General features: G+C 45.9%; 2 protein-coding genes and 1 pseudogene across 2 annotated transcripts in view; all 3 read right to left on the bottom strand.

The window, feature by feature from the left end:
* Window positions 1–1869: 1869 nt before the first annotated feature.
* The window catches only part of Rassf (Ras association family member), a 56035-nt gene continuing 35602 nt past the window's right edge, over window positions 1870–22302 (bottom strand). The window contains exons 7-10 of the mRNA XM_077674756.1: window positions 17650–17803; window positions 13152–13273; window positions 11962–12059; window positions 1870–4259 (exon numbers count right to left, since the gene is read on the bottom strand). Coding sequence (XP_077530882.1) covers window positions 4184–4259; window positions 11962–12059; window positions 13152–13273; window positions 17650–17803 — 450 coding nt within the window. The 3' untranslated portion in view covers window positions 1870–4183. The remainder of the gene's footprint in view (window positions 4260–11961; window positions 12060–13151; window positions 13274–17649; window positions 17804–22302) is intronic.
* Window positions 6981–8316, bottom strand: LOC144168762 (52 kDa repressor of the inhibitor of the protein kinase-like). The gene has a single exon (XM_077697727.1). It carries the CDS (start codon window positions 8289–8291, stop codon window positions 6981–6983), a length of 1311 nt encoding a protein of 436 aa, XP_077553853.1. The 5' UTR covers window positions 8292–8316.
* LOC144168769 (uncharacterized) lies at window positions 8307–9769 on the bottom strand (annotated as a pseudogene).

Here is a 22302-nt window from a genome sequence, read left to right as displayed (position 1 = left end):
TATTACTGGTACATACCTTGACCAAGATTTCATGTCTGGCATCCATGTAGGAGAGGTGGAGGGAGTGACCTCAATTAGCAGGGTTGGGAGAAAAAATAAAACAAAACAAAACACCCTTTTCCACTCGCTATGTTAGAGAGGAGTGGGGTGCACAGTGTTGTTGCCAAGGTTAGAATCTGCTGCCACAGTCACCAATGTCGTTTGGGGGAGGGAGGAATGTTCACTTCTTTTCAATGGCATTGTCCCCCTTTGGGATAGGGATCATGCTGCCATTCCACAAGAGAGTAACAGGAAGAGTGACGCTAGCAAGGAGTAGCATGACCGTCACTGACTCTCGATTTGCCCATTGAATTGCAGTGATTCTGCAATCAACCAGTCGACTTCAATGATGGACAGCATGTGTTGTCATTTTTCTAAGACTACAATTTCATCCTGTCATGGGTGGTTTAGGTACACCCCTTATTGGAAAATTTGCGTGGAAATCAATGGGTGCGCACAGCAAGCAGAAGAGCAGCCTTCTTCCGAGGCAGGCCAGAAGCAGGGTTGAAATGTGGCACAACAATTTCTCCACTGCGAAATAAGATTTTTGCCGGTGCTGGGCGCAAACCACATTTTGCGATAAAAATTCACCTTCAGGTCTGCTGCCCTTTGAAAATGCGCCCATTTGTTAGGCCTTGATCCACTCTTGCGCTTTTACAAGCATGTCCATTTTCACTTTTTTTTTGTTATTGTCCTGTACACATCTTTATTGAACTACTTTACTACTCTTACAATGGAAACTTCGTTCTACCTTATAAGGAATGTTTGCAAGCAACACCGAAATTAAGAAAATCTTACTCCACTGAGGCGGTTTACCAAACCACTACCACAAGTGGTCTGGTAGTCGAGGTGGTTACTGAAAGCCCCTTTGTTATTGTCGTTCGACAAGAATGGCAGCTTCTTGGCGAAGTGGAAAGCAAGGCTCACAAACACACTGCCTCTTTGCCTCCTTTCTCACCCTTTCCTAGGCAACCCCTTCCCAGGCCTTCCTTCCCCTAGCTTAGCTGTGTGGCGCCACTAAGACCCAGCCAGCTGCACAATATTTTCGGTTGCCACAATCACTCTCCACCCTGCCAGGACAGCTGTGGCAACAAGGACAGAAAATGCAACAACCAGCCCAATAAATGGTCCGTGTTTAATTGAAGTGCTGCCCTCTACTGCACAGCACTTGGGTGAAATAGGCGGTCGGAATTGGACTTGTGGAACCAGCAGGATTCCGTCGTGGCTTCAGCTTTGTGTTCAGGCGGAACTGGTTTCATATTTGCAGCTTTGTACAAGATGGGTCATTCTTGCTTGCACACACAATGGAAGACCTTGGATATTTTTGCCCCCTGTCTCAGCACTGTGTGCACGCACATGCATGCTGCAACCATAAATGCTTCCCAAGTGTACTGTGGGCAGAGATGGGGTGCAGCACCCATTGCTCCCAGTGAAACAGTAATGCAGGTGGCTCACTGGGGGACAAGCCCGACTGCAGAACGTCGAGTAGTGCACAGAGTATAGCATTCGGCTGCACAGCAAAACTTGGGTTTGCATGCTCTGTACCAAACTATTTAAACCACTGAAAGGAACGTGCGCGGTATCAGTCGGGGACGGCCGGACTGCTGCCTGGTAATTCTTATTAATCCTCCTCTCCCATGAATTTCATACCGCCCAGAAATTGTGTTTTTAACAGCCCTGTTTGCCTCCTCTCATATCCCCCCTCCTGCCAATATTCCACACTTCCCAACACTTGACAATACCTTCCCTTGGTGCCCCCAGCAAAATGATCTCCTGTACAAATCCCACACTGCTCCTTGCAAGGCAGTGCAAAAATGCAGAGAATTTTTGATGCAAAAACTGCTTTTATTGACACAAAAATATATTTATACAAGCAGGGTAGCAATATGTAGCCATCTTGTAAAACAGCTATGCCCGCAAATGTGCCAGGGCTTGACCCTTGGCAGGGGTGGACTGGGATTTGAAAAGCAACAGCAAAACTTAGGCTGCAGTTGCAATCCCCCTCCCCTGAAATAAAATCCTGAGGCTTTTGTTCTCACAAATGTTCAATTTTGTTGCAGTAAGGGTGTCGCACTGAAGTGACGGCTAAATTGAAATTTACAGCCCACTCCTTGTATTTGAAACAACTAGGGAAGCCACTGTGAGTTCTTGGACACTGACACTAGTCACTTTTTTTAGTGCACTTAAATGGGAGGCAGCGGGAACACCAAACAAATTGCTTTTGGCGATTCCTTTTTTTTAACACACAAATTCCGTCCCTTTTTGTTCAAAGACATGAAATGTACAGGAGCCTTGGAGTACTCTAGTAGCTGCCCACGCTGAACGAGGCTAAAAGAGGGTACGCAGCTCTGATGCGCTACAACCCGACATCTACAGAGTATTTTGTGCCATGGACGCCCTAGTGCAGGTGCGGGGGAAGGGACGCACTGAAAGCGCTTTTATCTGGCGGCAGCTGTACTTAAAGATGAAAATTCGATTACTTGGTGCGCACATAACACAAGACTAGTGCAAAACATCGCAAGAGACCAGACACCACAAACGCAAGACTTCTTAACTGCAGAGGATATACCCCCTTTAAGAAATGTGCGCTGACCATTGAAACAGAAGGAAAAGAAAACTATCTCAACTGAGTATTGAGCACATCATTTGTGAGCTGCACGTTTTTTTTTTTTTTTCTGCTCTGGTGGTCCACATGTTTTACGCAGGTGTACCCTCCCCAGTAAAGTAGTACTTGAAGTCCAGTGTTTTGCGATGTCCGATCTTTCATGTCCTTTGTCCTTTGTATTGTGCTAATAATTATGTACATGTTTAGCCCTTATTTCGTTTACAGCTCCCAATACAGCTCGTTTTAGTTGTGATGCAGGGCACCAAGCTTAGGCACATTGTAATCTCAAACTAGCTGCCACCCTTCATCATCATCATCGAACAGTGCACAGCTGATGAGCTCCAAGGTGGCTCCCAGGGATCATAGTTGAGCAAACAGTGAAAGTTAATGCCCTTCAGCTCGTTGTTAATAACGACGAGAAAAGTTAACACTAAAATAAAGGCCTCCAGATTGCTGCACACGGATGCAAGTATTCGACCTTTTCACTACACATAAAAATTCATTTTCATTACTATATGGGCTGCACCTGAACAACTGACTCAAAAAAAAAAAAAAAAAAAAAAAAAGTGCAGCCCTAATAGGCACACACAGTACCATTACAATTTTTGTTCAAGCCATAACAGATTGGGGACAGAAACAAAACTTGCTTTAAATTCCCACACCCTGGCTGTTGCATTTCACCACCTGGCTTCTCCTGCACAGGGGCTACAGAATGACAGTTAGAGAATTAGTGGGGAGAACCCCCACATTACTGCTGCTACAGATAAAACAAACTGCTGCTCTCTGTGGTCATCCAAGACTAGGCCCATGCACGACACTCGCGAAGCACTTTCAATGCAACCAAACAAATGCGGCTAAAGTGAGCATCAGAGTTTCCATTGCACAGTACGCACACCAGGGGAAAAAAAGGCAACACCCACTTTGGCACTGCACTACGAGTATTTCTATCCTCTTCAGAACTTGGATGGAAGGCCGATCCTTGCACAAGCAAGGCTTTTTTAAGTCCGAAGTGCAGTGTAAAAGCTGCAACCTGTAAATTTGCATCAATACATCGTCGATTATGCGCAAAGAAAATGCGTATGGTAAGTTCGATTCACAACAGCGGGAGCTCTAAAAACTGCCCCTCAACATCACAAGCTCTACCGTGCCTGATCTTTGGTGCAATTCAAGAATTATTATAAAAAGCTTAAAAGTATATTTCCGACAGATAACGAGAACTTTAAAAGAAAAAGATGCCCGGCATTTTGAATACATTGCTAGACTAGGGTCAATAAACTTGTGCCAAAAGTCACAATATCGATTGCAAACAGTTTACACAGCCTTGTGGCTGTTGGCTGCACAAAAATGCAGTAACCAGAGCCTTGCTGTCCAACTGAGATAGTGGCTAACTAAAAACGAAAGAAAGGAGGGACAACATTGGGGTACTGCAATTTACACAAAGCTGCTCTTTCTACCAGCAGTGTAACACAAACTAAAACTAGCATGGAACAATGCCTGCATGCAAAAGTACACAGCATCATGCTACTATATGCGCGATCCCTAGGAATTGATCTTGACCGGAATCGACTTCAGCTCTTGCATTCTTGTTTGAATCCGATGCCGCAAGGCTCTAAACCTGCAAAACGCAACAACACAAAGCTCTTTGATGTTTGGGCATGCGTTCTAATGCAGTGCAACTTGCTTTGCAACTTTGCATCATCCCATATGCACCCCAAGAACAACTGAACTTGTGAATTGGTAGGCATGCTGCGTCTAACCAAGCAATGAGCACATCTACTAAACAACTGCAGGTAAATATAGCTAGTAAAGCTTCAACCATTAGAACGTCACAACTAAGGCCACAAAAGCCAGAGACAAAATAGGAGACGGGCTAGCCCACAGGTGACACTGTTTGGAAGCACCTTCTGGTTCAGAAGGGACAAAGAAATGCCATAAAACCCCCAAAAACTTTACACACAATTCACACCCCATAAAATATGCATATTTGAATAATTTTTCAGTGTGAACCAAAAAGGGATTTCACATACTCAGCCTAAAAGCAAGCAGGCACCAGATTTAGTGCTTTATGTGCTGTGCCAGGTTTTCTTCGCATCAGTGCACATCAACTTCGCAGAAGCTCCCAAGAAGGTATGAAACAATGCTCATGTCATTTCAATACCACATAATGCAGTTTTCACCGAAGTTTACCCAAGTCTTCACTCCCATGACACACAGATGCACTTTTCTCCCCATCATATTATACAAGAGTTTTTGCAGCAAGTCCTGAGGCAGTCTAATGTTATAAGGCACTTCATGTGTCGACTGAAACCCCCCCCCCCCCCAAAAAAAAAAAAAAAAAAGGGTCATCAGGGCATCACACTGCATTGGATCATAACTGCATGATTTCTAAAACAATAAATCAAGCGGTTCGAGGTCAATGGAAGAGGCCTTCGTCCTGCAGTGGACCTGGACCTGCTCTTGAAAACTCACTAAATTCCAACAATAGGCTCAAACTGCCAGTCCAAACTGATTTCGTTGCTGGCTTTGGCCAATTGTACATATTTGACAACACAAGGAAAGCATCTGGCAAATCGCCCTACTTCCTTTTAAAAGTTCTTTTTCGTATCTAGTTTAACCGAGCAAAGTTTGTGTTAAATCTGGCACGGTTGCTGTTTTTGTGTGGCAATCTTTCAAATGAAATGGAATTGTGTGTTGTCTTTGTGGCCCATAAGGCATTTTTTGAAGTCTGCGCTTAACTGAGCCCTGCATTACTCGTCGAGAGAAGTTTCATCATAGTCACAGAATTGTGTAAATCCGTCAGCAAAAAACACACAACGACAGACTTTCTGGAGAAAAATCGTATGTTTGCAAGAATTTTAGGGGGCTCCGGTGAAAAAGCAACTGCAAAAAGTGTTTTTATGGGGCTGCAAAGCTCTCAAACTTTGGTGAGGGTCCCTCTTTGCACCATGTTTCCTCTGTCAGATGATGATGGTAATGGGAAAACTCAGCCTTGTCGCACAGCAAGCGCATCATTCTGGCTTCTGCTAAGCCCGCTTCCCAGCACGACACTAGATCAGTGCATGGTGAACCCGAGAAACCTGCTTTGGTGGTAGCCCTCCCCCACCCCCATGGCCCCATCATAACTTCTTCGAGTTGACGAGGGCTCCGGGGTGCAGTGCCTCTGGTCTAAAAACCAGAGGCACTGCACAGCAAGATTTTTCCCGCGTTTAGGCACTGATTCTTCCCCCATATTGCAGGGGAAGAATTCAACAACAACAAAACAAGGACAAACACTATAAAAAGGAGGTAAAGAAGAGCTGACACTTTCATAAAAAAAATCGTCTGGCAGAGGTTCATCATTATAATCACCATCATCACCACCAGTGGTTGCATATCTACTGTAGGACAAAGGCCTTCCTTCAATGGCTTCCACCAGCCTGTCCTGCATCCCTTCCCTTCGAACTCATCACTGTCTCGGTTGGCCTTTCTCGTTTACTCATTTCCCCAATCTGTTGTCCTCCACGCAGGGGCGGATCCAGCCACTCATTTTAGGGGGGGCGGTCACTTGAAGTACAAATGAAGAGAGGAAGGGTGACTTTTGTTTTTAGTAGTTACTATTATCAAAGGAACCCCCGTCAGAGCATAAATACTGTTAATTTTTGCTCACAGTGGTCTACTCATTTGTTCTAATCAGTTTTCTAATATTAATGAATTTCAAGAAATACTACAAATATCCGGCTACCATACTTCAAATGAAGGCACATTTTGCTGTGCTAAGCCTTTGTTAGGAATCGGGTTGCGTGGAACACGGGTTGGTGTCGTGCCGGGCAGTCATCAGGACAAGTCGATGTGAGAAAGAACGCTGTCTTAATACAAGTATTTACATTATCCGGATCACAGTGAACAGGCACGGCGCTTTCCGGTGCACCGGAACCATATTAAATGGGCCGATTGACGTCCAATCATTTTCCCTCTTTCGGCGTGGTCACCAGAATTACACTAATTCTTGGATATTTCCGGGGTCATAATGATGAGCAAATACCTGCACTTCAAAAGTGAATGTCCCATTGATAACCAAGCATTACTGCAGATACAATGGGAGTTCATGTACGAGACTGCAGAAACAATGCCACAGAAATATGTGCAGCTAGAGCACCACGACGTCTGGTTGGTAGATTTGGGAACTTCTACTGAAAATAGGGGTTCACAGCGCGGGAGACAAGGACGACGAAAAACACAAGACGAGTCGTCCTTGTCTCCCGCGCTGTGAACCCCTATTTCCAGTATGAATTACCAACACGCCCAAGCATCCACTCTTCTGAGTTCTACTGAAAGTTCTAATGTGAGCAATCCAATGCTACAACACGAATTCCAACCTCCGTCGTCCACGATTTCCGTTGGCGAAGCGATCAATAACTTTTTCACAGTCAACAGGGATGTCTCTGTGCGTATATAGCAAGGCGAGGCCGGTCAGGCGTGTCTCACTCATCTGTGATCGCAGCCACGTCTTCAAGCGGCGGAGCGTAGAGAAGGATCTTTCGGCGCTGGCGACGCTGACAGGGAGAGTGGCCAGTATTTGTAGTAGTGCTTTGATCGAAGGAAAGATGTCGACGTCGCACATGCAGAATGCTTCAACAGCAGTCGCAGGGATGTCGGCTCCTTGTTCTCTTTCACGCTTCCACTTTTCCCGCCATAACCGCAGTTCTGCTGCAATAACACTAGCACTTATTGGGCCGTGCCTTATGAGCGATCCATACCGCTGGGCAATCTGGTTGACTACTTTTGCTTCGTCTTCTGATGCTATGGTATTCAGCAGCTGGGACGGCAAAAATAGGAAGAGCTCACAAACTCCAAAAGTATCATCATTGAATCTCCATTTCAGGTCTGCCAACACATTATCCAGTAGAGGAATATACACTGATGTCCTGAAGAAGCTCTCTGGATCAAGCGCTGGAGTGTTAGACCTGTAGGACTGTCTCTTCGTGATGCGAGGGAGCCGCAGCTCTGTTTCAAGTTCGTCCGCGAGCGCGACGGCTTTCTCGTAGAGAGGAGTGAACGCCTCTTCACTGTCACGCCTTTGAGCAGTGAGGGCAGCTACAGTGTCTGTCAGCGTATTCCTTGCTGTATGCACATCAACGTACTCCTTCTGGTAGAGACGACTCAACGGAAGCGTGTGAGTCAAAAGGTCCGAGAGGCAAACTATCGCCATTATGAACTCACCATCGCCAACGGCGACGCGGAGCGTCCTTGCTTTTGCAGCGCTTTGAAGCTCCTTCCAGTTGGCGACGGCGTCAAGAGCTTTCGCCACGAAGACAAGAGAGTCCCGAAATTGGATGACACTGTCATGTCGCTCCACCCATCTCGTCTCGCAAAGGCTTTTCAGCTGGTGGCCAAGTGTGTTCTTTAATACACTGTTTCGTTTTGGTGAGGCGGTGAAGAAGGAAATTACCTCCTTCATAACCCCCACCGCGTTCCTAACGGCTTGAACGCGCGATGACTTCGAGATCGACAAGTTGAGTGCGTGGTTAAAACACGGAGAGTGAACTGCTTTTGTGGCACACCGCTTAATTTCTGACACGGCGCCACGCAGCTCTGACACCATGAGGCTGCATCCATCTGTAGCTATGCCGACGCACCTGCCCAAGTCGAATTGTAGGTCCTTCAGCATCTCCACAACCCGCTCACCAAGTACTCTTCCTGTCAGGATAGGCTCAGTTATGTTGGCGTCGACAGCATGGCTGTCATTTCGACGGTCAACAAATTGGAAAAATCCTCTCGTACAGCGTTCTCGTGTACATAGCGCACAGCAAGACTTAGCTGCGACGTGCGAGATACATCGGTTGTTTCGTCGAACATAATGCTGTAGACGCCCGACTCGTGCACCCACTGAATAAGGGTAGCAAGAACCTCTTCTCCACAGCACTTGATCAATTCGTTCTGGGTCGTCTTGCTGATGTACGTGGCTCGAGATGATGTGCTGGCAAGGTGCTTCTGAAGTTCAGTGTCCCCGCTTGATACTCGAAAGCGCAGAAGCTCGCGGAAATTGCCCTCATTTGAAGTCATTGAGGCCTCATTTGACCGCTCAAGAAGTCTTCCGTCGTCTCGATGCCCACGAAATGGTATGTTTTGGCGCCCTAGAAAGATGATAGACGTTATAATTGGGACCAGGCGGTTTCGGTTCTCGTTCACTTGATGTAGACGCTGATTGCTCATTTGGTTGGCTACATCTTTTTCGGGTGCCTTCAGACGTGCGAGAAATTCCTTCCCAGCCTGGATTGCTTCATTGTGGTACTTGCTTGCTTCATGTACAGAAAGATTGCCGTCCTTTCCCAGCAGTTTCGCAAAGGATGTGAGCGGCTTGGTGACCAGTTTTTGGAGGGGGACATTTTTCTGGTAGCCTCCCATCGCACCTGTTACGAACAAAACGCAGTACTTGCAGTACAGGCCCCTGCTATAATCGGACAGGACAAGCCACTTGAACTTGTTTAAATGCGACCGACTTACGTATCGCTTCTCATTTTTGCCGTTTTTCCGGTGAAGTGAGAATGGAAAACTAGTTATCCGGAGGGCACCAATGCGTTTCCAACAAACGCCGTTTAGTGTAGTCATCGATTTTCCTACCGATGAACTTTCCTATGTCACTCGAGAATTCCGCGGAGATGCTCGGAGATACCACGTCCAATATTCCGCTTTCAAATTCGGTAGTCTGGTCGCATGGAGAAGAAAGGGTTGAACATTCGCCTTGCAGAGGTAGCGATGCGCTACATGCTGCCGACCGGGGAAGAATACAGGTGTTAGCGTATTTCTCGTCCAGTCGTAGCGTTGGCACAACTGCTGATGAGGTGGCCTGTTCCGTGCCTTCGACTGCAACATGTAGGGATTTCTTAGCAGCAGGAAGGAAGAACTTGTCGATCTTCTGCGAACTTGCCCTCTTCATTCTTCAGAGAGAGCTTTGGGGTTGCAAACAGACGAAAGAAAATGTGATAGTCCAATGCTGTCGGTGTACATGACAAGCCGCAATTGCGAGCTTCATGTTTTAAGATGCTTCATGTATCAATATGTAGAATACAAAAAGTAATATTTGCTGACCTGATGATAGAACGAGAACTCATGAATTAAAGCCACATCCTAGAATCTGTACAAGAGTATATGAGCACTTAAATTACTAACAGGGGAGCTTACCCATGCAAAGAAAATTCTTCGAACAATAAATGGATACACACAGGAGATTGCGCAAGCACTGCTCCACTTGCTCATCTTCAATCGTGCGTGGCATCGTTTTAACAAGTAAAACAGAGCGAGAGCAACTTCAACGTGCAGAAGCATCACAGACGACGAAAATTAGCAAACGGCGCAGTGCTTCGGCATATTTACGTAAACCTTATAGGGGACATTCAGCGGAATACTTTAAAAAGAACTTTTCATCGTGTAATCGAAAGAATGAATCACAAAGCGCGTAGCGACATGATGTCGTGCTAAGCTTGAGCAAGAGATGCTGTATCGGTTTGCGATAATCAAATCACTTGTACTTTAGCAAAATTATTTCAGTCTATGTGACATTGCTTCACTACCTTTGAAACTCCCCAGCATAAAATCGTGGGCAGTGTTCATTTCATCAATATGAAACAACACATGCTCGTATTCTTTGTAAACGCATGTTTAGAAAAACGTACCTTGAGGTTTTATCATATGAATAACCTATACTGCTGCAAAAAGTACTTAATTCAATCACTGATGCATATCGTCGTAGCGGGTTCTATAGGATTTTGGTACATTCCTGGTAACTGCGTTAGAAGGGTCACTATAGTAACTACAACATCCAGGGTATGCTTGGCTGAATACTGGCGTGACTGGCATCTCGAATACTGCAGCTAGCAATGATAGGCACGTTTCAAGTCTTCTTGTACTCAAAAACGAAACAATTAAGAGGTGCGGGTATCAAATCTAAAGTTCTAAACGCAAGCTATATATTTGCGCGTGGGCAACGCTTACCTCGAGTCGTCAGGATGGGTCAAGTGGCTACTACAGTACCAGTCGTCAGATTCATGCGACTCGGCCGACGAAATCACGTGCTGGTCATGTAGTGAGCACGTGAGTGTTTCGTCACCTTCGACTACATGTCACATCTCCTTCAACTTGTGCCGCAGTACTGAACCAACTGAACCACTGAACCTTCTTGCCTCGTCGGCTGACGAATGACAATAAAAGCCTACACACTGATCGGTTGCTGGAACTCAAGTGTCTTTATTAAGCGAAGAGAAATGGTGACCCCCCCCCCGCAGCCCCTTCCCCGTGGAACACGATATCTCACGTGTCATATATCCGGCGGGTCAGGTAACGAACTGCCCGAGCAAGCGTGAGAAAGGCACCTTCAGTGAGCCGAGGAGTGCGCGTCCACTACACTTCTGTTTATTTTGATAGAAAAAAAAACTGAGCGGTCAGAGCGGCTGTAGCAATCCCGGCTACGAAGTGGCGGCCGCGGCTTATTGCACCGTCTGAATAAATACAAAAACACACAAAAATGTCGGAGGTCACTGCTCTTTTTGTTTCAATTAGAGTGAACTAGAATATACCTGAACGACAGCATGCGCGAAGAAAGCGCGGGCAGAGAGGAAGCCCAAGCACGGCTGCTCCCCCGCCGCTTCGCGAAACTGTCGATTAACTTGCGCCGGTTCACGGCTGGTGCACCTGCAGCTCCTCGGTTTGTAAGGGTAAACCGTGCTTGCGTAGCTCGGTTTGCGATAACCACGGTTAGGAGACTAACTTCGGTTATGCCTGCCGTGTAGCTACCTCTCAAGCCGTGAAGGCCGATCACAACAGCTGTTCTAGCCATTCGGCTTCCTCTGCGGTTAGGGCAGTCGTGTCGGGGCAACCTGATCAGGCCACCGGCACTGAAGGGAGAGGGGTAGATGTTGACACAGGCTTTGGGGGGGGGCGATCGCCCCTACCGCCCCCCCTCTGGATCCGCCACTGCCTCCACGCTACCACACGCCGTGCCAAACTCTGCCTTGCCCTAACTAGAGCCACAGTGGTGCTCGCTCTAGTTTAGCCTGCATGACATGCACTTACAGGCTTATGACTAGTACAGTGTTGCCCAAATGATGCCATTGACTTGCACACATGCACCTGAAAGCAGCATATGTAAACAATGAAGAACTAGCTTGCCAACACTACACACACACACACACACACACACACACACACACACACACACACACACACACACACACACACACACAAACACACACACACACACACAAAAAAAAACGCAGCTACAGTTTTAAGCAGCAGATGCTACAAGACGGGAGTGAGGTGCCAAGAGAATAAATGCCACTCACTTGTTTTTTATTTTCTCCACTTCCCTATCCTCTTCCTCGTGAAACTTCTTGATGAAGGCCGTCAGCTCAACCTCACTGAAGTTCAGATACTGTGCAACCTAGAAACAAAAGGGGTGGAGGGGGAATTTAGTGCAATGAAGGACAACGCTCGCCCGCACATCTCAGCATCTGCGGCGGCCGACCTTGCAGCGGCAGTCCACCGACTACAGCTCAGTTCGACTTGCAAAGACCCAACTCTCACTGCATAACATCTCGGCAAGTACGCGGCAGGGAGGTCACAAAAACATTGCACATTGCAGGAGAAATTCTACTTGGTGTTGTGTGCCTCTGGAGGTGTTTAAACTATTCCCCTGCAATGAAAGGAGTGAAACAGGCATCTGCATACGTGTTTAGGCGTTCCCACTACCATCAGTGCTCGACCTGGTAATCAAAGAAACTGCAAATGCCACAAACAGCTAGTTGGTGCGATTTACATGCCATGCCCCCCCCCCCCCTGCACTTGTTAGTGACAACTACTCCTCATAATGAAATTAAGGCACTTCTACTTCCAGCAAACGTGTGCCAAAATTTCACCATACGGGAGCTGAACCAGATTCTGAATATGCTACCTTGCAGGCGCCATGCCACGTGACTATGTAATACTTGCAGAAAACTCCGGTGGAGGAACATGATAAGCTAAGTAAGCAAGCTGAGGACAGGGTCACGTCGCCAAGAAAGGAGATGCTTGTTACAAGTTGCACGTTCAGTCACACCTTGTCACGTGGGCTGCCCAGGTCCACCATTTTCTTTTGCCCAAAAGGGTGAAGATATTGTCTTTCACAGCTCAGAGTAGAATTATTATTTTTCTAAACAGTTAAACAGACGGGCGTGCACTTCAGGCGGGCTTTGTTATACTGGAGCCAGGGACCAAAAGCAACCATTTAAAAAGCAAACTAGTGAATTACAGTTCACATGCCAATTACTGCTGAAACATTTCGCATCAAACTGTTAAAAGTTTTTTTAAATTTTGGAATGGTTAGAAAAGACGCCCTGCATGTGCTTCACTTGCACACACACACACACTTAGACCAAACACAGTAACTGCTATCACAATTCCAGTGAAGCTGTCTCTTCTGCAGTGAATAGTTTCCTGTCCCTGCGCCAGCTCCAATGACAGCAAGCCCACCCTTCTGGCAATGATGCCCACTTGCCTCGTAAGGTATTTCGTTGGTGTTCTCTCTGTTCATGATGAAGAGCTTGGCAACAGATTCGTCTGGCCCCAGCATGACACGGGCAAGCAGTGGGAACTCATCGTCTTGCATCAGCCGCCGCTCTGGTCACCATCAAGCATCCATGCAACAGATGGAGGCAGCACAGAATACGCGTGAAAGACTAACTTCTTACACGGTCCCCCAAGATTGGGCTCTTTTTTCCTAATCACTCACAGAGGAATGAATAAAAGTTTGAAAATAATTTCCTGCACCCATACTCATTGTGTACTACCCGAGGTAACAAAGTTTACCAAGTTTCCACAATTCAAAATTATACACTCCTTCAGACCACACTGATTGACTGAAGCTCAGATTTGTTCATTAAAATCTGAGTTGTGCTAGCTGTCACAGCATCTGCTTTCATACCAACGATTACACAGGCTGCTTTTATAAGCAGGCCGCTAAAGTCCTTTGCTTTAGGAAAAATCCATGTCACGCGAACATTCAGCGCTGTGTGTGAAGGAACTACAGACCAGCTCTTTATTGGTGCCTACTGTTAGAGAAGCACTTACCAGCTACCTCTGTCTGCTAACTTATATTCCACCACATTTCCTTCACAACTGGAAGATAACACTCTCACCATTTTATTTAGCACGTCCTTGAAGTATAACTTCCTGCTTCAAAAGATGGTGAGAAATGGAATTAGGAAAGCTCAAGTTTGCTTATTAGGTAGCTAAAAGTTATCTCGACGATGTAGTTATAGGACAGCGTCAATGTGTGCATGACACATGTCGCCACCGTACTCTGAACAGGGAAAGGGGAGTGTAATGAAGGCCTTGAAGATATATTCCCTTTGCTCACCACACTGAGTACAATTTAGTGTGGCTAGCACCCCAACATGTGTACAGTGCTTCGAGCATTTTTTTTTTTTACCTGCAGCAGTGGCTCAGTGAGCGACGGTCTGATGGGATTGATTCCTGTACACAGCAACTGTCTTCCTGACGGGGTGATTAACAGTAAATGTCCACGTGTTGAGATTTTGATGCATGCTAAAGATCACCAGAAGGTCTAAAGAAATCCGTATCCCTCTACTATGGTGTGTAACTGCCCAGGTGTTGCGTGGGAAAATTGACCGACTTTTAGGGGGTCCAAGAAAAAATTTTTTCTCTGCAAAAAAGATTGGTTAGGCACTAATTAAAGAAACACAACATGCAGATTTTTTAACAGCCTTTTCAATAACACCAGTTTTTTAAATGTTTTCGTACATCGTAGTTTCGAAAAACATATCAAAATCAAAATTTTTGTCAAGTTGTCGAAGAAAATGGTAAAAAAGGAGTTGTGTACAACAAACCACCGATAGTAGAAAAAATTTCGAATATACATTTTGTAGGAAAACATTTCAAAAGCACACCCTAGAAAAAATTTCGACTTGCGCGGAACAGTTTGTCAGATAAAAAAAAAAAATGTTAGCATGCGTGGTGCTCGTGTCATGCGGTGAAGCCCAACCTCCAATTCAAAATGTGCAATTTCGGGTGGTTCCCTGGAAGAAATCTGGCGGTTTGACACTATCAGAGGCACTGATTTGCCCCCACGTAATGTAAAAACATCTTGCCAATGACTGACTTTGCGTTTACAGCCAGCACAGTATTTGGGACAAGCACGCGATGCGGAAATACATGCATGAAGTTGAAAACGGAACTCCGTGGTTGATGCTTGTTCATGTTCACTGTCAGTTATCTCTCAAAACATAAAGCTGCACTTTATCATCATCTTCTAACTCGCAATTGTAGCCTTGCTCGCAAAAATTAGGTACGATGAGCTAGAATCGTGCCCTGCGATCTTTGGCCGAGTAGCAGGAGCGCGATGAAAAAGAACAGCACAACGAGCCTCCTCTATTGCAGCGCCACCTAACATTTTTTAAATGAAACAGTACAGAAACTTATCAGAGACTCCGTCCGAATAGACAGTTCAACTAAGCAGCAATATTAGACACCCGAATATATCCTCGCATGGAAACGAAACTGGAAGGCGAACAGCTGACAGTGTAAGGCCGGTTTGAAGCGCTGTCCTCGGCGGAACAGATATCTGGCGACTGGGTGTTATCTTTTGACTTGCACCTGAAGTTCTCATCACAGAAATCTGGTTAGGGTGGGGGGAAATCAGGAGCGGCATGCTTTTTTTGAGGATCAGTCGCGGATGCTCAAGGCGCCATGGCAGGTAGCCTTGAAGTTGGGTAACTGCATAGTAGCGCAGTTTTCAATTTCGCGATGCAGAAACGAAACCGAAACTGTTGTAAACTGTTCGCAAATGGTCCTGTAGTAAGTATAACTACAACACAACTTAGAACAACGTGCGCAAAGGCAATAAAACTGATTAAGATCATAAAGTAGCTTTGCAAACAGGCACTGCTTGACATTTTCAGCGATTTCAGGGATTATTACTGTCAGAGTGCAAACATGACGATTGAAAATCATTTTCTGATTCACCATTCGTGCCATGATAACAAAAACCAAATGCTGATGCAGAGTAATTATAAGTGGCACGCATTCTTCGTAGGTAGCAGTGACGCGCGATGACCACGCCCCTTTTCATTTTCATCGCAAAAATGAAAACAAAACTGATTTTGAAAGGGCATTTTCTGAGCTAACTCCAAATAGCTTTACTTGTTCCAGCAACGCCTGGAACGCTATGAAAAGGCTCCCAAGGTATCGTTCAAATTGAACAATTTTGAAGAGGTGCGGTCACAAAAGAGAAAGAGTTAAGCTTTCACATCTCGTTGAATATTTGTAACTCGCACTTGTAGTGAGTAAACAACACAAGGGGATATATTGGTGAGTAACTTCTATTGTGCATGTTTTACAAAGTACAGAAAAACAGTGCCAGCCTCATAATTTACTGCAGGCAAAAGGCTGCAAGAAACAAGATAAGATGCCTGGAATATGCGCAACTATTGCAAGAGAGAGCAGTTAGCAAGAATTGACAACTCTGAGAATGAAACTGTCAAAAGGGCGGCCATCACGACCAGGTAAGTGACTTCAAAAGATGGCCAAGCGAGTGGCACAAGCAAGCCTGGTGGACTGGTCAACCACTCGGGTAGGGAACATCAGGGGTGGAAGTGGGCTTGAGCTTTTTGGAGCAGCTTAGGGAGCAGGAATAATGCTGTTTCGGTGCAGCATTGGAGCAGTAAAAGGGGAGTTTTGCAGCAGTTATGGAGCACCAAAGGGCAATTTTCGGAGCAGATTTGTAGGGTTAAATATCACTTATTCACGATTTTTATTTCTGGTAGGCACAAAAAACAAAAATTCACATGGAATTTACTCAACATTGAATGAATACTGTGCAGCCAAAATACAAGTCCCCAGAATTAAAGCATCACAGCTCACACCACAATAACTAAAAAAAAAAAAAAAACTTGAACAACTGAAAAATAAATGTTCCTGTTATTGCAGCGCTATTACAGCCATGAGAAACAGCCAACAGAAGACCAGAGATAGGCAAAATAATCGCTCTTGCACCTAAGATAAAAGGCTCACCTTCATTCTACACCTTGGAAAAAATAAAAGCATGGGAGAAATTAAAAGGAAAAGAAACTAAGGGAAAATTTTACCTAAACTGACTAGGCTGCAGAGAAATCAAAATAAATGTACACGTTCACAACACAAAAGAAAAAAATATCCTAGCATATTGCACGCACTACTGACCAAGTAATGCATCCGTCTATCCAAGAAAAATACTGTGCAACTGTGTCATTTTTATCTAAATAATGAACGTACTGGTGGTTATCAATTTTTTTTTTTTTCAAGCATAAACAGCAAGCCTAATTACAAGACGGTGGATGGGGGAAGGGGTGGACGTGCCTCCGCCCAGCCCCTCCCACCCGACATAAAGCAGCGCTGTACGGCCAGGCACACCTACCCGGATGATTGCTTGCGGATACCTGCTAGATTAACACAATCTCCCCACTCGTTTGCGCCCAGCGGGGCCACGCCTGTTGTCTCATTCTGTCCGACAGCACGATCGCATCTAAACTTTGTAATGGCAAGTGTGCTCGCGATAAAATGGCGAGGGCCCGACTAAACAGTGAAGCTGTTTAATGTTTTGCTTTTGACAGTAAGCAGGAAGATTGCAACGACTGCTGGTGACGTCGCATGCATCACGGCGCAGCACGCTGTGTGGCAAAGCTGCATTTAGGGGTAAAGTTTGCGCATTGCCCACGCCCCAAGTTCACTCCCAGGTCCCGTGAAACCATGACAAAAAATTTTGATTTTGATATTTTTTTCGCAGCTACGATGTATGAAAACATTTAAAAAAACTGGTGTTATTGGAAAGGCTGTTAAATAATCTGCAATTTGTGTTCCTGTAATTAGTGCCTAACCAATTTTTTTAGCAGAAAAAAAAAAAATGTTTTCTTGGACCCCTAAAAATCGGTCAATTTTCCCGTGGTCACAAAAGAGTTAAAAAAAAAAGGAGGGGGGGGGGGGGGGGGGGTGTACAATACCTCCAGTATCCCGAACAACATAGAGGGCAAAATCTTGGGGTGAGTTTTCCACTTTGAACTTGTCCAGCAGCTGGTTGATGACCTCTGGTGCATTCACCAGGCTTGTCACCCAGACACTTGTAACGCTGGCATAGGCCGGCGTAAACACGCTGGTCTGCAACGTACACACACACCAATCACAACCTGAGTGGCCGGCAAATTGAAGCAGCGACTATGCCTTGCAGCACAATGCTCTGGCCGCTACGTCTCCATGCCAGGTTAATACGTGCTCAGCTGATGCAAATAATGGCAGCTAAACTCTGGCAACATATATAGACCCATCTAACTGCCCAAACCAGTTGCACAATTTCACCGTGCAACTTTCTTTGACTGGACTGGTTCATTAGAACAGTGGTTCTCAAATGGGGGTCCGCGAAGCCATTTCTAGGATCCGCAAAACCCTCCCCGCTTTTTTTTTTTTTTTTTTTTTTTACATTTTTTGGGGAGTTTAGTCCGGCCGTGACTCATTTGGAGATATGCAACCCTGTTTAAGCGCGACTGTGCCATGTATTGATGAACTGTCCAAAATGAAGTGATGTGGCACGTTTGTTTGATGTTTTTGGTAGCAATAAAAGGCACCTGTTTCACGCTCCAGTTGTGTTAATTTACCTACGTACCCACCCCCCTCCCTCCCCTCCGCTGCAAGGGGTCCCCCATCACTTCCACCAGTCCACAAGGGGTCCGCGACACATCCATGGCTGAGAACCACTGCATTAGAACATAGTCTCAGATCATACCTTGAGGAATTTAAACACAACCAATAGGGTGACATAGTTCACACCCCCTGACAGATCAATTACTTTGTTGCATACAGACGGGCTGCTCTTCTCCATCACAGACCCGTACAGATTTCTTTCAGTGACTCTCCCTCTCCGTCTGCTAAAAGCTACCTCGGAAGCTAGTAATTAATGGGTTACTGGGTTACGCCCATTCTACATGACGTGAATTTCACCTGCAAATTCACAGCTGTGGCGCCGTTCAAGCGGCAAAACGATCCATTTTCCATATTTTCACGGCTGCGACAAATTTCCAAATGCCAAGTGGCGTTAACAGGACACTTTCGACTGTTCCAAACATTCGGCAATTAGCCACAGCAACGAGATACTAGATCGTTTTACCACACGAGTAGCGCCGCAGCTGCGAATTCCCAGGTGAAATTCACACCATGTAGAATGGGCTTTATGCGGCTACCAGGCTTAGCACATCAACTCTGGACAACGGAAAATTTCAGTGCAACATGAACCAGTGCCCACGCACAAAGCCCACTTTCTTATAATATTACCCTGCCATAAAATCCTATCTCAGAGGGTGTGTTTTATCTCCTCCCACATGCGTGGCCTTTTAGCCCGCACACGCTCGTCTCACGAGCTGCGTCACGTCACTATGTCATCACACGGGCCGACACGCCGGCAGGCAAAAACTGTGCCTCGCTCCTCCTCACCCAGAAAACTCCCCTTTTTCCTGCACCATTTTAAAGGGGCCATGAAGACAAAATGCAACAGTCGAAAGATTGCCTCGTTAGAATAACAGTGACACCACTTTTAACACAGACTTCACTCAAATAAGCTGTATAATGAGTAAAACGGAGAATAGGCATGCAACACCCTAGCTACTTCTCCGCACTTAACTTACGATGTACTATGATGTACAATTGGGTGAGGCCGACAATATCCAACGCAAACAAGCAGATTTTAAGCTTGCAGAACAAGCTATTTGCGCTTAAATTTAGTGCACATTCTTTTTATAGCTGTAAGAATGGTAGGGTAAATAATGGAAGTTATGAATGAACACGTAAACATAGAAGCAGTAACTGCGGCACTTTTGCTGGCCAACACTACCTAACACAGCCGTCGAGTGTATTGGACTTGTCTGACACAACACTGGTCAACTGACTTAATTAAGCAACACGGACACTTACATGATCCTGTTTATCAAGTCATACCTGATATTTCACGAAAATATTACTATCCACCGTAAAAAAAATACAGCAGGTATACAAGTCCAATTTGAAGCAAAGTGTGAACTGCAGTCGTTGAGGGGTATTGCTGCGCCACCTAGGAATGCGGACGACAAACAAGTAACCAAAGACACGGCTGGTCTGGACCACGGAGCAAGATATAAAGAGGAGCGCCGACTGTGGCCCAGAAAAATTCTTTTGCTCGGGCCGATAATGTCCACGCGCCGCCGGCCGCCAAGCTTTCCTTTTGCTCTCTTTCTCCTTCGTTTGCCCTCTCGTCGCTGTGCCTCTGTACATGGCTCTTTCCTTCTTCGCTCTCCCCAGAGGCGTCGTTTCTTTCGCAACGACGTCTGTCGTATGCCTGTCCTACTATGCAGGAGGAATGCCTGTACGCGCGGAATTTAAACACCCGTGCGCAGCCGGAATAGACGGCGCAGATAATCACACGCCACCGCATACATGGCGATCGCTTATTCCCTATCGGGGGGCGTTTATTCTGACATTATGAAGACCCGCTAAAAATATTGTACTAACCCAGCAGATGTAAGACGCAACTGAACGACGACGACTTTAGAATCACCAAAGAATGAGCAAGAGTAATATGAAACGCCACAACATGCAGTCTAGCGTGATTCTGCTTACGACAAACCGATGCAGCGCAAAACTTACCCTCTGTTGTTGGCCCGCTCTCCGGCCGCCTGCTTAATTATTTATGCCGCTTCTGCGCACGAACAATGCTTACAAGGGTCGCCCGGAGTCTCCACCGGCAAACGGCAATGAGACACACATTTCTGTGCCAATGACTGAATTGGACGGCTGCCCTGTTGTAATAAGTGTACAAAAACACTGTCATCTTGATAAGGCACCCAAGAATATCAAACGCAACCTTCATTGTAACTCATACCGCAACTTACCGCCCGATGTTCACTGTCGCTCCACGGTCGTGTTATCTCGTCGATAACGCCGTGGACTCCAAATAAAATGCTGCGCTTTGTATGGCTGCAATTTTAGGCCTACGAGGGTTCCCGGCGTTTTTTTGTTCTTTAAGCGGCTGACCAGCAGAACAACCGGCTCGTCAAACCTTTTCCTTTGCGAGTCATCACCACAGAGATATAGGATTCGGACGAATTCAAATATCGCGAAATGAAGGCTTGTGAAAAGACCGCACTGTCAGGGCCTCGATCTTGAGCAGACTGCTACGTCGCGGGCAGTCGCGCGTGATGTTATCGCGTTTCTGTTATTTTCTGATGAGCGTGTGAGTGCCGGTCCGTGTTCTAGGCACACTCTGTTTTGGACGTAAGTTGGAGAATGGCGAGAAAGCTGAGGCAACTTTTATAATCGCTACTGATCAGAACCAGTTGCTCCTTTCGCCTTTTGTAAAACCTGTTAAAACAGCCGAATTGGTGTTCACGAATTTACAAAATGGAGTCACATTTTCAGCAAGCACTGCGCAAAAAATAGTGTTTGTATAGCAGCCATATGTCTATATGTGCGCTCTACATTTTGTTTTCCCGCCATGCAAACCAATCCTTAACGCATCTTTGCCGTGCCGTACGACCACTCAATTCCTTCGGGTTCGGGTTACCCAGAAGGTGCTGTCGAACAAGTTAATCAAGCCGTGCGAAGGAGGAGCGCAATGAACGCGAAGCGGCGCCAACGCAGGCCCAAAGCACTCCGTGCCCAAAACTACCATCGCCGAAGCAGACGACAAAAGCCGACGGAATGCGTTCCGCCAGCGCACCCGCCGGCCGCTTAGCCGCCGGACCATTCGCTGCGCCATCTACATTGCGCTCCGCGAGTAATGGACATTAAGAGCCCGCAGGAGAGAGCGAAGTCGGCGCTCCTGTTTATCTTGCTCCGTGGTCTGGACACACGCAGCACCGGTCTACATACTCCGTTTCGTTTTACGCACTATCGGCGTCAAATGAAACGCAACACGAAAATATGAACCAGAACGTGCAAAATTGAAAAATACTGTTCGTAGAGTTCATATAATGGCACGCTAATGGTATAGTTGAAAATCCACTTTTCCCAACTTTGTTTCTGTAACTAAGCCACGCGTCATTTTGGCTTGCATGGAAAGAAATGACGCTATTTGTGCGTTCAGAATCATATTTTTGTGTTCGCGTTTCATTTGACGCCGATAGTACCTGCCCTGTATTAGGTGCCTGCCAACATCAAAAAACATATGATGCAGCGGGAGAATTTAAATTTTGGCTTAAAGTGTTTAATTTCCCAGTAAATAAAGCACTGTTTGCTGCCGGACAAGAGCTGAGTGCTATAAGACACCACATCTTTCGAATAAAACAAACCTGTATTTTGTCTTCATGACCTCTTTAAAGGAGCCATGAAGAGAAAACACAAGTTTGGTTCATTCAAAAGATTGTCTCGTTAGAATCATACTGACACCACTTTTAACGTAAACTTCGCTCAAATAAGCTACATTATTAGGAAAAACGGGAATGGTCATGCGACCCACCAGCTCATTTTCCGCAACAGAACCTGTGATGTCACATGGGCTAAGCTCTGCGATTGGCGGAGGCTGGCAGAAGCAGACGCAAATTAGGTAGAGCTTACAAACTAGACGAACGAGCGATTTGCGCTTAAATTTAGGGCACATTCTTTACAAAGCAATAGGAATGATGGGACAAACAGTG

Source organism: Haemaphysalis longicornis, unplaced genomic scaffold, assembly GCF_048455015.1.
Source record: "Haemaphysalis longicornis isolate Haplotype H1 unplaced genomic scaffold, Haemaphysalis longicornis Haplotype H1 scaffold_1, whole genome shotgun sequence".
In the NCBI taxonomy this organism is placed as follows: Eukaryota; Metazoa; Arthropoda; class Arachnida; order Ixodida; family Ixodidae; genus Haemaphysalis; species Haemaphysalis longicornis.
Note: the sequence above shows the minus strand (reverse complement) of the source record. Positions and strands in the feature narration are given on the sequence as shown.